The sequence below is a fragment of the Parambassis ranga genome, chromosome 8 (assembly GCF_900634625.1).
Source record: "Parambassis ranga chromosome 8, fParRan2.1, whole genome shotgun sequence".
NCBI classification, from domain to species: Eukaryota; Metazoa; Chordata; class Actinopteri; family Ambassidae; genus Parambassis; species Parambassis ranga.
The window spans coordinates 12,505,688-12,519,049 of NC_041029.1; the positions used below are offsets into that span (position 1 = coordinate 12,505,688).

Here is a 13,362-nt window from a genome sequence, read left to right on the forward strand (position 1 = left end):
GTATAGATAGACGTACAGAAACTACATCTAAATAAATATAAAGTACAAAAAGTATCTGAGTGAAAAAATGTTTTTTTGCGTATTTGAATAAATTAATGCTTACACTGACTATTTGCTCAACTGACCTTGGAACACCTGACCCGTGAAAGACAATCATAATATTTCATTATTCTGCTGAAAACGACACCATGTGCACGCACCATGTCAGTGTTGTGTGACTCACTGCTGTAATAAACTCCTTTTTTCCATAGTGTCCTCACACACTATCAGTATTAAAGTCTGCCCAGTATACAGATCAGGCCCTGAAACATTTTCTTTGCCCCTCTCTGAGTCTGAGCAGGGGAGAGATTAGGTGAGGATTAGAGTCCAGTGGACCTTCGAATTCATCCTTAAAATATCTCAGGAATGTTGATAACCTTTCTCATGATGGAGGAAACATGAAACCTGGTGGAGGCGCTATTTCATGCCACTGTCAGGTTGCTAGGTAAGAGCTTGGCAGGGAGTCTACAGTCAAACATTGTGCAGGTTGGAGCAAGTGCATGAAGTGTTGACTACAGATCATAACAAGTAGTATGTGTGGCTGAATAATTTCTAATTAACGCGACTGAATGGGGAACAACATATTTTATTATTAGAGATTTTTTAAATGGCAACAGGAGAAAGAGGATCTGCGCTGCTTCACTAAACTGTGCCTTTTTTTCGACTTTGTACAAAGGAGGATCTGTCCGCGCTGCTGCAGGTAGATAACTGTGCTCAGGTATTGTAACACGAAACTGAACCATGTGACCAATGGCGATCTGAGGAGCAGACTAGAAAAAAACTGCTTTACATAGCCTAAAGCACAAAGTGGTGGTGCAGGCGAACATGTAGTCTGAAACTAAAAGGATCCATTCAAATGATGATTGTAGTGTAACTTTGTGACCCAAGATGCCACCTGTAGTTTTCATCGGGCTTCTTTCATATACGACAAGGTGAGTGAGGCGGAAGCAATTCATTGGTGAGGAGGAATCAACCTGTTCGACGTTTCCCGTTTTGCTTCGATCGCTTGGAAACAGCTGGATGAAGGGTATGTGAAGTTTGTGTGTAAAAATATAACACAGAGTATAATCGTAACTTTAATGCTTCATCTGCTTTGCTTTGCTATTTATATCTCATTATTTTCCTTCAGTCTGATTCAACATCAGCCTGAATGTGACTCAAGAGCTGTTTGCTGCCTGACTCAGCCTCAGATTAGAGCAGACTTTAGGTCGTATTTGCCTGTAAATTACTGATAATAATCCTTAGTGGTGACAATGAATCCTCTGCGTCAACAGTTGGAACAAATGAAATGGACCAGAGCTGATGTCCCTGGGTGCCAGTCTGCCTTTACTTGGCCCTCGCAGGTAGAGATGAGTCTGGATATGCTGGCCATGCCTGGGGCTGTGGTTGGGAGTGTTGTACTGCTGGTGCTGAGCAGTAACCCTGCATGGGGTAAGTCAGTATAGCCATGCTGAGCACTCCCATACAAATATGCCCTTCCGACCAAACATACACACACACGCATGCATGCCATGATAAATAGTGAGGAAACATTTCTGGGAAAGTGTGACATGCACTGACATGACAGGGTTGTGTAAGAACATCACACTAAACTCTACTTCACCCAGCCAGTAACATATAGTAGTTAGTAAATAATCACAATGCTTTCTTTTGTGATCATGGCTGCCTCCTCCTGTTACCCCCACTGTTTGTTTTCGGTTGTACTTTTGTCCTTGCAGTTTGTCCAGGTGAATGATTTACTCTGTAAGAGTAGAGTAAAGTTTTTTCTTTTCCTTTTTTAAATAAGAGGATATTATTTTGTGCTGAACACAAACAAAAAACATTACATTACACATATTTTCTGCAGTACACTGCGTTCCTGAGCTACTCCTCGTCCTCCTTATTCACTCTTCAAGTAGTTACAGAGTGGCTTCATTGTGTTACTGAGTAATCACATGGCCGGTCATGGATGAAACTGCTGGTAACAACAGGGGACTGGTGACATATCTGAAATGCTTTTAAGTATCTGTTACTTTGAAAAAAAGTGCATGATGTTACAATTAAATTATGTTTTTGTCTTTTGCCCATCTGGAAAAAAACAACAACACACAAAATAGAACGACAAACTTCAACTCCCAGAGTGTACTCTTGCTTGTTAATTTCTTAGACTATATAAAAACACAAGGCAGTTAAACTGTGATAACATTGCAGAATAACAAACTCTGATATTGTGTGTTTCAGTTGACCCAATATGTATTGTGTGTTTTCACACAGTGATAACACACATGCTTTAGAGTGGACCACAGGTTTTACATCACCTGCTGGAAGCAGGCTGCTTGATAAGCAACACTGACGAAGGGCTGTGAATAACTAGTAGACTAGTAATGACTAGTAACTTCCTCCCACTGTTGCCTAGAAACCAGCCACCAACCACTGATTCTTTTTTTGTTTCTCTTTTCACAGGCAATTCTACCAGCTCTGCAGATGTAAACCTTACAATTAACAGCACGGTGTGTGGAAAACTTTCATCGCTATCAGTACAAATAATCAAAAGTATCCAATGTCAGTTAGTACATTATTATTATGATTATTTGCAGACAACAACAACGACAACAACAACAACAACAACAACCAACATAGCAGCTATTGTGGCCCCTACAGTCACTCTGGGTGTTCTGGCCATCATCATTACTGCCCTTCTGGTCTGGCTGTTTTGTGTGGTGAAGAAGAAGAGGCAGACCGAGGGGACGTACAGACCCAGCGCAGAGGAGCAGTCCGGGGCGCGCAGCGTGGCCGCGCCTGATGCACTGAAATTACCAAAGGAGGAGAGACTCATCTGAGATGCTGTGATGTACTGTAAGGACACGAGCTTCTCAGCTTTCAGTTCAGAGAGCGATCCGTGGACGTGATGCATTTATTTACTGCTCTATTTCAACAAGCACTCAGCTGCTCCTGCACGGTAACCTGGATGGACTTTAAGAACAAGTGAACACTCAGGAGGTGCAGCATTTTACCACTAACAACACTTTGGATTTTTTTTTTTTGTCAGCTGCCTTAATATGCAATGTTGATTCAGTCTGTTGTGAATTTCACTGAAAATCAGCTCTGATCTTTTACCTCAAACTAATTATTTTTAGTCCATTAAATAAATGAGCCTCTGATGGTTTTATCTTTTAATGGCTGTAATCAGACATCTTATCATTGTAAACACTGTTGTTTTTAGGAACCTGCTGCATGTACAAATGAGGTTATATACTTCTAACTAAGAAAAAGCCAGCAATTGTTTACACTTTTAAGTATTTTTTCGAATGATTGTTCTTATTTAAAGTCACTTTATTTACATACATTTCATCAGATCAAATGTGTGGTCCACGATTCATTGTAATCAAGCAGAGATGTTTTACACTGCATCTTTATTTATGTCAAATAAATAACTAATAGTTTGTATGATATTTGTGAATTAATGAGGCATCAGCAAATTATGAAAACAGCCTCAACAAGCTGCTCACAAGTAAATACAAAATCAGTCAAATACTCACACTACACATACAAATCATTAAAAGCTGCAAAAATGCTAAACGACAACAAAAATGTTTCCATGGGAACCTATAAAGTGACGGGGCTGACCTTTTGCCTATTAATAGTCTTGAATCATACTTTTTCATTCCCTGGAAACATTAGCATTGTGCTAATTGCAACATTTGAGTATTAGCAGTATTGGAGTTGTGTGTTTATGCATCACAAGTTAACATATGGTTGTGCTGCATTAGTGTACTTGTGTATGACTGATGGTTATTTTTGGATGTGTTGAGCTCTCTGGGCCACCGTACATGAGCCCCCAGGAGGATGCAGAACATGCTGGGGATGTCAGAAGCCGATACTAGATAGCAGAAAATAATTAGATGTTTTTGTCCTTGTGAATTTTCTGCATGGAGAACATTTTAGGTTAAAATTATTCTTATGGATACTGAGTTTGAGATGATTAGGCAGTTATCCAGATTAGCTCCTTTGCCTATCTAGGTCAGTGGAAATGGGTTATAATGTCATGAAATGTTTTTATTTAGTGGTCTGGACTGTTGAGATGTATTTTAAATGATCCAAGTAGGTTGAAGCTGGGAACAAATCAAACCTGATGACCCTCACATGGGTATTTTATGTAGAAACTGCTGATAGGATTTCTTCCTTATCAACAGGAGCTGGGTTAGCTGCTGTGGCCTGTTCCAGACTATTTAACTAGTAAACTGACATTTATGCAATATTTGATATTTACAATTAATCAGTCCGCATTTCCCACGTATTTTCCATTTTAAAATTCCATGTTTTGTCTGTGAGCAGGCATTAGCTGGCTTCTTATTCATTGTGTGTACAACTGTGCCTTGTCCTGAGACCTAGGTAACCTAGGTAACCTAGTGATTGTGCACACACCTGGGTCATCTTTGTGTTGTATATATGCACAAGGGACCAAGTCATCCACAACATGTGTGGTATACACTGATTTATGGTTCAGGAAGGTTCTGCTTTATTGGGCAATACAATGAACAAAACATTCACTATCACCATGTATGCAGGATCAATTTTATTGTTTAGGGTTGTGTTACATTACATAACACAACCTTGTGAGTCATTGTTAGTTAGTTTTAGATTTTATAGGAACTAGTTTGATGTTTTTGCACTATGTTTTTGTATAGTTGCAGCTGGAAATGATCAAAAATCTAATAAGGCTTCACAATGAAAGATTAGTTTCACAGTTCAAGCTAATAACTACTCAGTGTTTCCATACAGCGATGAATCAAATAGACTAAACATGAAAACAGTAAGGAGCTGTGAGGTCACCAGGAATATGATATAAAATTCCTTAATAAATACTCCAAGGCATACACATTTTGCCTTTAAATGAGATTTATTCATTCTCCAATTTCAAGGCTTCACAGTTAAATCACTTGCTTTTCAATTCGGCAAGGCAATGATAGGAAAGATGTAAGGATGTCAGTTATTCACTGCATTCACAACACACACAAACATTTGAACCAAAAACTTCACAAGTACCAGTTAACACCAAAGTCTAACACTAGAGCAGTAGTGAGCTAGATGGTGAAAATTGTTCAGTGCGGTAGACCATTCACTTCACGATGCAGATGGAAGAGGGATGAGGTACAATGACATTTGGCAGCTAGGTGTACTTTACGCCACTTCCTCCTCGCCTTCTTCCTCGAACTCGCCCTCCTCGGCTGTGGCGTCCTGGTACTGCTGGTACTCGGACACAAGGTCGTTCATGTTGCTCTCTGCCTCGGTGAACTCCATCTCATCCATACCCTCGCCGGTGTACCAGTGGAGGAAAGCCTTACGGCGGAACATGGCAGTGAACTGCTCTGAGATACGCTTGAACAGCTCCTGGATGGCTGTGCTGTTGCCGATGAAAGTGGCAGCCATCTTGAGGCCACGTGGTGGGATGTCACAGACAGCGGTCTTCACATTGTTGGGGATCCATTCGACGAAGTAGCTGCTGTTCTTATTTTGCACATTCAGCATCTGCTCGTCCACCTCCTTCATGGACATGCGGCCTCTGAAGACCGCGGCCACGGTGAGGTAGCGGCCGTGGCGTGGGTCGCAGGCGGCCATCATGTTCTTGGCGTCGAACATCTGCTGAGTAAGCTCAGGCACGGACAAAGAGCGGTACTGCTGGCTGCCCCTGCTGGTGAGGGGGGCAAACCCTGGCATGAAGAAGTGCAGGCGAGGGAAGGGCACCATGTTCACAGCTAGCTTACGGAGATCGGCATTGAGCTGTCCGGGGAAACGCAGGCAGGTTGTCACCCCGCTCATAGTGGCAGAGACCAGGTGGTTGAGGTCTCCGTAGGTGGGGGTGGTGAGTTTAAGTGTGCGGAAGCAGATATCATACAGAGCTTCATTGTCAATACAGTAGGTCTCATCTGTGTTCTCGACCAGCTGGTGGACTGAGAGGGTGGCGTTGTAAGGCTCCACTACGGTGTCAGACACTTTGGGAGAAGGCACCACGCTGAAGGTGTTCATGATGCGGTCGGGATACTCCTCGCGGATCTTGCTGATGAGCAGGGTGCCCATGCCGGAGCCGGTGCCTCCACCCAGGGAGTGAGTGAGCTGGAAGCCCTGGAGGCAGTCGCAGCTCTCGGCCTCTTTCCTCACCACATCCAGGACGGAGTCCACCAGCTCGGCTCCCTCGGTGTAGTGGCCCTTAGCCCAGTTGTTTCCAGCTCCACTCTGGCCTGTAGACAAGGATATGCTAATTAATATAGGATGCACACAAATATTCAGAAACACACCAATATTCAGACATCTGTGCAAAATACAGCTTACCAAAGACGAAGTTATCTGGTCTGAAGATCTGCCCAAAGGGACCAGACCTGACTGAATCCATGGTTCCGGGCTCCAGATCCACCAGGATGGCTCGGGGAACATATTTACCACCTAAACAAAAACAGAACCGAGACATCTATGTAAATAATTTCGTACAACAGTAACGCTTGGGAAGTATAATACAGCAGCAGCCTACCTGTGGCCTCATTGTAGTAGACGCTGATCCTGTCTAGCTGCAGATCGCTGTCTCCATGGTAGGTACCGGTGGGATCAATGCCGTGCTCATCACTTATCACCTCCCAGAACTGAGGGGAAAACAGGTGCCGTAGGAGAAAGGTGAGAGTGCATTACAAAGTAGCAGAGTCTGGTTTTAAACAGATGGACAATCTGGCTTACATTTGCAGTTTTTGAACATCTAATGCTGACTAAAGCTGTGCACGCAGGTCAAAAGAGCAGTCTACAAGTCTGGAGGGAGAAATACCGCAGATGGCAATAATCTAATAAATCTGTTGTTGGTTTTTCAAATTAAACAACAAGATCAAATCAAAACAACACAACTTTTAAGCAGCATTTGGCTTGAAAGGGATGATAGGTAAAAATAGGTCAGAAGTAGGGAGGGGGAGGGGAGGCTGCTCTAGGTTACTACTACAGCTTATGTAACTGTTTACGCAAAAGGGCAGAAATAAAAAATATGCAGCTTTTACAGCGAAAAGTATTGTGCATGTTGCACAAATGCTTCTATTTATTGCATGAATCGTAATTAGTTGCATTATTATTGACATCAATGAGTTAAATATAAATGAGTAAATCCTCTATGAATTGGATATTTAACGGCGTGCGCGCAGTTTTTAACCGAGAAAGGACGATGCACTCAGATTCTTCTAGAGCCTTCCTGGAGGAGAGGATGAATTACTACTCTCTATCTCTCTCTGTGCCGGCGAAACATGCCAGTCTGCACACACGCACACACACATACACACACAAGGATAAAAAAAACTTCATGAAAATATTTTTGTTGATTACCTTGGCTCCAATCTGGTTTCCGCACTGACCAGCCTGCAAATGCACAATTTCGCGCATTTTGGAGCAGATGGATGAACAGACGAGGGTCGAGGAGAGGACGCGAGTAGAAGCAGCAGAGAGTCACAGGATGATGGCTCTTGCAGTCAATTGCCAGGGATTTACCACACCGAATCTAAGACCGTCTATTGGGCTGAATGCGTGGTGCAACTTGACGTCATCGCCATGGCAACCAAAGAGCGGGAGGAGAGAGGGAGGAACTAAAATCTGTGGAAATGTGGATAGGATGTGAGGAGGTGCATCAGTCATTGATGTGATTCTTAATTATTCTCACGGACTGAGTGACCCCACATCTCACACACACACACACACACACACAAGGTCAGTGCAGTCTTTACAGTATCACATTACAGCACTCACAGCGTGGAAGTGATAACATAAAAAATGTAGCAACTCTTGAACTTGATAAAGGTGTTATTTGGTCAGAATGGTGCAACAGCATGGAACGGATGGATGCTGAAAGCAGACACGCTTTGATTCCCATGTGGCTTTAAGCAGTAAGGGCAATAATCTTGCATCTTGAAAAAGATTGGGCACACCTGCCTGATCATTCCCAGAGCAGCAGCAGGAGATCAACAGCCTGCAAACAAAGGAAGATTTTAATAACTTCTAAAGTCCATCCATCCATTCTGCAAACCACCTAATCCATCAGTAGAAACAGCAGGAGCAGAGACACTATCTTGTGGTCTACAAGATCTCTGGTGACATCCTCCAGTTCCTTCTGGAGGGCCCAAAGCCACTTTCAGGTCAGCTCCTGGGTCATCATTTTTGTGCTCTGCCCAGATGATCATGCCTATTGTAAACCTCTAAAAGGAGGTGCCATGGGGAAATCCTAACCCCTACTAATGTGGAGGAGCAGTGATCTACTTTGAGCCTCTCCCTAATTGGAAATACTAGCAGATAATTTAACTATTCTCCGCTCGAGAATTGAGGCGTTGTCATGGCAGAGGAGTTGTCATTACAAGGAAGGAGGCTCCGGAGGTACATGAATATGAAAATGTAAAACTAGGACAGGAGGAAAGTTTAACATGTACCCTGTTTGTTACAGGGGAACATTTAGGGTCTGGTGGCCCACAGAACCGTACTCAGCCTGAAACATCTGTGGGGACAGGCTTTTTGAGCTGACCACCTGAGGTCCAAAACCATCCCTGGCTTCTTTTTAAAGTCTTCCCAGCAGTCACCTTTTGGGGTCCTGTGAAGAACATTTCTGTAGTTGTACCATGTTAACATGTCTGTCCTTACATAATAAAAGCATTCCCTGCATTAATCTTCCCAATCGGACAAAATCTGTATTAGCTTAAACCTCACAGTAACACATACAAATGTGTGTCATTTCAGACTCACCAAAAATAGGCTTTCAGACTGACTCTAACTGTGTCAGATCTATTTTTGGCTGCCTTTACATTCTGCCTGTCCTAAAATACAGTCTCCACTCATGCAGTTCATAGAAATAGTGATCTGTATTCATTTGTATCCATGCAGTATATTAACACATATTTAATTGCTAACCTGATTTTGGTCACATTTTGTACAAAAAAATATTTCTGAGCTGATTCAGGCAGCCTGTGTCCCAGCTCACCAACTTTAAAAGTTGTAGTATTTTATTATTACTGACATCCCAGAGGTAAATAACATTGAATGTGTATAAATAATAACTTAAACTTAAACGTTTGCTGTAGGGCTCCACCACGGTGTCGGACACAGAAGGCGGCCTTGCTCTTGGATGTCAGGGGAACCTTTGTTTCCTGATTGACTGCATTCCTGGAACTGCAACAACTTACAAACCAGTTTTAAGTTCTGACAACGGGCCAATAGGGCTTTATTTCCTGCTTCCCAGCTGTGTGTTTTTTTCACACGGCTGCATGGTACTCCCACATGCACAGGAAAACCAAGCGCATTTGCCACTTCATGTCAAGAACAATAGCTGAGCAGAGAGTGCTTTAGGGAGACAGAGGAACCACTAAGGACTTAAGGAATAATGCTCTTTTGATTTTTTGGATTATTGTCACTATGAGCCAATGATCATGTCACTCCCAGAGGATGATCTGACATGTCCAATATGCTGTGACATCTTCACAGACCCCATTCTGCTGCCATGTGGACACAGCTTCTGCAGGAGCTGTCTGAAGAAGTGCAGGGACACCGGTTTACGAGAGTGCCCGGTTTGCAGAAAGAGAGCCACCAAATCCAATCTGACGTCTAATTTGGCTCTGAAAAATGTCTGCGAGGCTGTTGTGCAGGCCAGGAGGCAGAGCTCTGTGTCGGAGGAAGACCAGATGAACTGCATTCTGCATGGGGAGCGGTTAAAACTCTTCTGCCTGGTTGACAAACAGCCAATCTGTGTGGTGTGTCAGTCATCTAAACTGCACAAAGGTCACGACTGTTCGCCTATAGAAGAGGCACTGCTGGACTGTAAGGTAAGAGAAAATAAACACCTGTGTAGAATGCTGCTCCACAAGTCAGGCCTCAATGTCCACTGTAATCAATCCAGGCCAGAAATATGTGAATGTGATCTCTGTCTTTCAGGATGAACTCGCTTTGTCCCTCAAAAGTTTGCAAAATAAACTCCAAACCCTCCAAAGAATTCACAAGACCTCCACTGATATGTTCAGACACATAAAGGTAACATGCAGTAAAAGTCCGCTCGGGATTAATTAAACATCTGATCAGGTAATGTTTATAATAATCTCTCCCTTCAGAGTCAGACACTGGAAACACAGAAAATGATCAAGAACCAGTTTGAGCAGCTTCATCAAATCCTCCGCCGCGAGGAGTCGGCCAGATTAGCAGCTGTGAAAAAAGAAGAAGAAGAAAAGATCGCAGGGATGAACAATAAGATTAGAGAACTGTCGGTGGAGGTGCTGTCACTCACAGACACAATATCAGTCATAGAGGAGCAGCTGAAAGAAGATGATAGAGTTTTGTTGAAGGTTTGTGTCTAGTTTTTAATAGTTTTGTTGTTTTTTGCAAAAGACAACTTTGTGTTTTTTTTTCTTTCAGAACTTTAAAGCAACACGAGACAGGTAGGTTGATGAAAAGTTACAGATCGGCACATGTTTACTTGTTTACTGTTTGAGTGTGAAATGTTTGTTGTTACCACAGAAGTGACAGCATGGTACTTGGTTCAGAGAACATGTCTGGGTTATTGATCGATGTGAGCAAACACCTCTGCAACCTCAAGTATAGAGTCTGGGAGAAATTATTGGACCACATTGACTACAGTAAGTATTTATAATATTTATCTCAGTAGAATTCTTTTAAACTACTTCTTTGTCTCACCTGTCTTTCAGCTCCTGTGACTTTAAACCCTAACACAGCACACCCCTGCCTCATCCTGTCTGATGACCTCACTTCCTTCCACTACTCAAAACAGCCCAGCAGTTGCCCTGACAACCCAGAGCGCTTCCACGTGAGCGCTGAAGTGGTAGGCATGAGTGTGCTCAGTTCAGGAAGTCAGCACTGGGTTGTGGAAACAGGAAGTAATCAGGACTGGCTCCTGGGTGTGGCCTCGGCGTCTGTGCAGAGGGAAGCTGAGATCTCAGCTCGGCCTGAAAACGGATTCTGGACTTTGTGTTTCCGGGACGGGGAGTTCAGAGCCATGACCTCGCCTCCCACCCCGCTGACAGTTTTAAGGACGCCTAAACAGGTCAAGGTGCAGCTGGATTACAACAAGGGGACTGTGTCTTTTTATGACCATCCTGACAACACGCTCATATACACATTCGAGGACACATTCACAGAAGCCTTACTTCCATATTTTTATACACAGAGCTGTTCTCCAATTAGAATAATGCCAGAGAAGGTACATGTGACTATGGAGCGGCAATAAGTTGATGGGTGATTTCATTATCAACAAGGCCAACATTTTTTGAAGGATTATGCAAATAAAAAAAAGGTTAGGCTGACCTGCTGTTAATTTTTTTTCTAAATCTGGACATTGTTTTATTTATTTTTGTCACTACTTTTGAAAAACTACTTGTGAAAATCATCACATAAATTCTCATAAAGTAGTATAAATTATATTTGTCTGTGTGTGTGTCTGTGTGCAAAAAAGGTTTCTTTGTTTGTTATGATTTTGTGAAATCATGTTGGATGGCATGGGTCTTGAATGCACCAAGATGTATACATCAGACATGGACCTACACATTCATTGTGTAGTATTGTGTAGCAATAATGTATTGATCCAGGGATGCGCTCAAGTCTGTGCAAGGATAAAGTTTATTGATCGATTTTGTACACATGATGGCGCCAAACTCAAACAAATGTTCTGTACTAAAGCCATTTTTGTTACATGTGTCATGACCAGGTTTTTAAAGTGACATTAAACCTAAAGAAAAACACAATTAGACAGTAAAACAGAAATGAGAAATTCACAGTTAAATGTGATCATATTATAAAAATCTTTAAAAACCTTCTAATAATATAAATGTTGTGCTCCTGCCTCAGTCACTCCATGAACTGACAGCAAATTACATACATATCTTTAAAAATATTTTGTCACATAGTGTATATTTAGGATAAAGTAGTTATGGATTGATTTTGTGCCTGCAGTGGTTTTTTGTCCTCTGCACGGACACAGGCCGTACACTTCTTAATGCAGGCATCTGAGAGGAAAGGCACCTTCTCTAGACGGGACAGGTAGACGAGAGGCTGGATGGTGCTGCTGACGTTCAGGAAGGCGAAGCCCACGGGCTGCACGTAGCAGCGAAACACGTCAGGTGAGTAGTGGTCTTCAAATGGGAACAGTGCAACAGGTGGCAGGTAGTTGAACACAATGATACAAAGGATAGAGAGCACCATCTTGAAGGCTTTCTTCTTCATGGGGTGCATTTCATCTTTCCCTGCACCACGGGACCTCTTCAGTACCCACAGGATGCTGAGGTTACACACCACCATCCAAGTAAATGTGGCCAGGATCTCTCCGGTGAACACCTTTTCAAAGTTGGGGAGTCCTCCCACCATCTTGGCTGCTGAGTAGGCAAAAGTGAGGCCGAGCACCACCACTGAGAGGCTCAGCCTGTATTTGACGTGTTTCAGCTGCCCAAATGCGATTGGAAAGACTACGGCCACAAAGCGATCTAAGCAGATGCAGGAGAGAAACAATGGACCGCTGGTGTCTTTCACACCATAGGAGAACTTAATGGAGGACCACACCTTCTTGCTCTCCCAGATGTACAGGTTGAGAAAGCTGATAGGGGTCATGAAACCAAAATAGATATCCATAAACGCCAACAAGCCCAAGTATATGTCTGAGGTAGAAGGTTCTTTGCGGTTGTGGATGAGAACTGCAATAACAAGTAGGTTGGCTGGGATTCCTATGAAGACGTTGACGCACTGCAGGACCAGGTCAAAGAGGATGGCCTCTACCTGATGGTCACAGCCATCAAACACACTGAAATGTTTCACTGTGGCATTTATGTAAGCTGTGGTGTTGGGAGGGAACTGAGTCGAGCTGAGGGATGAGACGTTTGTGTCCATTTTTCTATGTCTGATGTCCACTGGAAGAAGAGTAAAAACAGAATTTAGTATCTCACTCATTCCTTTTTTGTGGATCTGCATCTTTTTTCTGGATATATGCCTCACGCGGTCACTGATTTACTGACTGACTGACTGACTCACTCACTCACTCACTGACTCGCTCTCTCACTCACTCACTCACTGACTTACACACTCACTCACTCACTCACTGACTCTCTCTCTCACTCACTCACTCAGTGACTCACTGACTCACTCACTCACTGACTCACTGACTCACTGACTTACACACTCACTCACTCACTCACTGACTCTCTCACTCACTCAGTCACTCAGTCACTCACTCACTGACTCTCACTCACTCACTGACTCACTGACTTACACACTCACTCACTCACTCACTGACTCTCTCACTCACTCAGTCACTCACTCACTCACTCACTCACTCACTTACTGACT

General features: G+C 43.1%; 4 protein-coding genes across 9 annotated transcripts; 2 read left to right on the forward strand and 2 right to left on the reverse strand.

Annotated features, from left to right (window-relative positions):
- Nucleotides 1-492: 492 nt before the first annotated feature.
- On the forward strand, nucleotides 493-3,465 carry crb3a (crumbs homolog 3a). 6 transcript variants are annotated; one of them, XR_003671150.1, is made up of 5 exons: nucleotides 493-757; nucleotides 972-1,066; nucleotides 1,314-1,470; nucleotides 2,482-2,528; nucleotides 2,616-2,699. XR_003671150.1 is itself a non-coding variant. In XM_028413079.1 (4 exons), the coding sequence occupies exons 2-4, from the start codon at nucleotides 1,323-1,325 to the stop codon at nucleotides 2,856-2,858; spliced, it is 438 nt and encodes a 145-aa protein (XP_028268880.1). In that variant the 5' UTR covers nucleotides 765-1,066; nucleotides 1,314-1,322; the 3' UTR covers nucleotides 2,859-3,465. The 6 variants fall into 6 exon arrangements, 4 of the variants coding, with proteins under 4 accessions (XP_028268880.1, XP_028268877.1, XP_028268879.1 ...); XR_003671149.1 differs by having other exon boundaries at nucleotides 493-739; XM_028413079.1 differs by lacking the exon at nucleotides 493-757 and having other exon boundaries at nucleotides 765-1,066; nucleotides 2,616-3,465.
- Nucleotides 3,466-5,011: 1,546 nt separating this feature from the next.
- Nucleotides 5,012-9,184, reverse strand: tubb4bl (tubulin, beta 4B class IVb-like). The gene is made up of 5 exons (XM_028411401.1): nucleotides 9,097-9,184; nucleotides 7,372-7,635; nucleotides 6,545-6,653; nucleotides 6,349-6,459; nucleotides 5,012-6,257 (listed from the first exon to the last, which is right to left on the reverse strand). Exons 2-5 carry the CDS (start codon nucleotides 7,426-7,428, stop codon nucleotides 5,200-5,202), a joined length of 1,335 nt encoding a protein of 444 aa, XP_028267202.1. The 5' UTR covers nucleotides 7,429-7,635; nucleotides 9,097-9,184; the 3' UTR covers nucleotides 5,012-5,199.
- Nucleotides 9,185-9,306: 122 nt separating this feature from the next.
- On the forward strand, nucleotides 9,307-11,587 carry LOC114439459 (nuclear factor 7, brain). Its single transcript, XM_028411400.1, has 6 exons — nucleotides 9,307-9,845; nucleotides 9,955-10,050; nucleotides 10,128-10,358; nucleotides 10,429-10,451; nucleotides 10,531-10,649; nucleotides 10,719-11,587. Exons 1-6 carry the CDS (start codon nucleotides 9,447-9,449, stop codon nucleotides 11,255-11,257), a joined length of 1,407 nt encoding a protein of 468 aa, XP_028267201.1. The 5' UTR covers nucleotides 9,307-9,446; the 3' UTR covers nucleotides 11,258-11,587.
- Nucleotides 11,588-11,749: 162 nt separating this feature from the next.
- LOC114439959 (G-protein coupled receptor 183-like) lies at nucleotides 11,750-12,906 on the reverse strand. Its single transcript, XM_028412172.1, has 2 exons — nucleotides 12,004-12,906; nucleotides 11,750-11,755 (listed from the first exon to the last, which is right to left on the reverse strand). Exons 1-2 carry the CDS (start codon nucleotides 12,904-12,906, stop codon nucleotides 11,750-11,752), a joined length of 909 nt encoding a protein of 302 aa, XP_028267973.1.
- Between the last annotated feature and the right edge of the window lie 456 nt (nucleotides 12,907-13,362).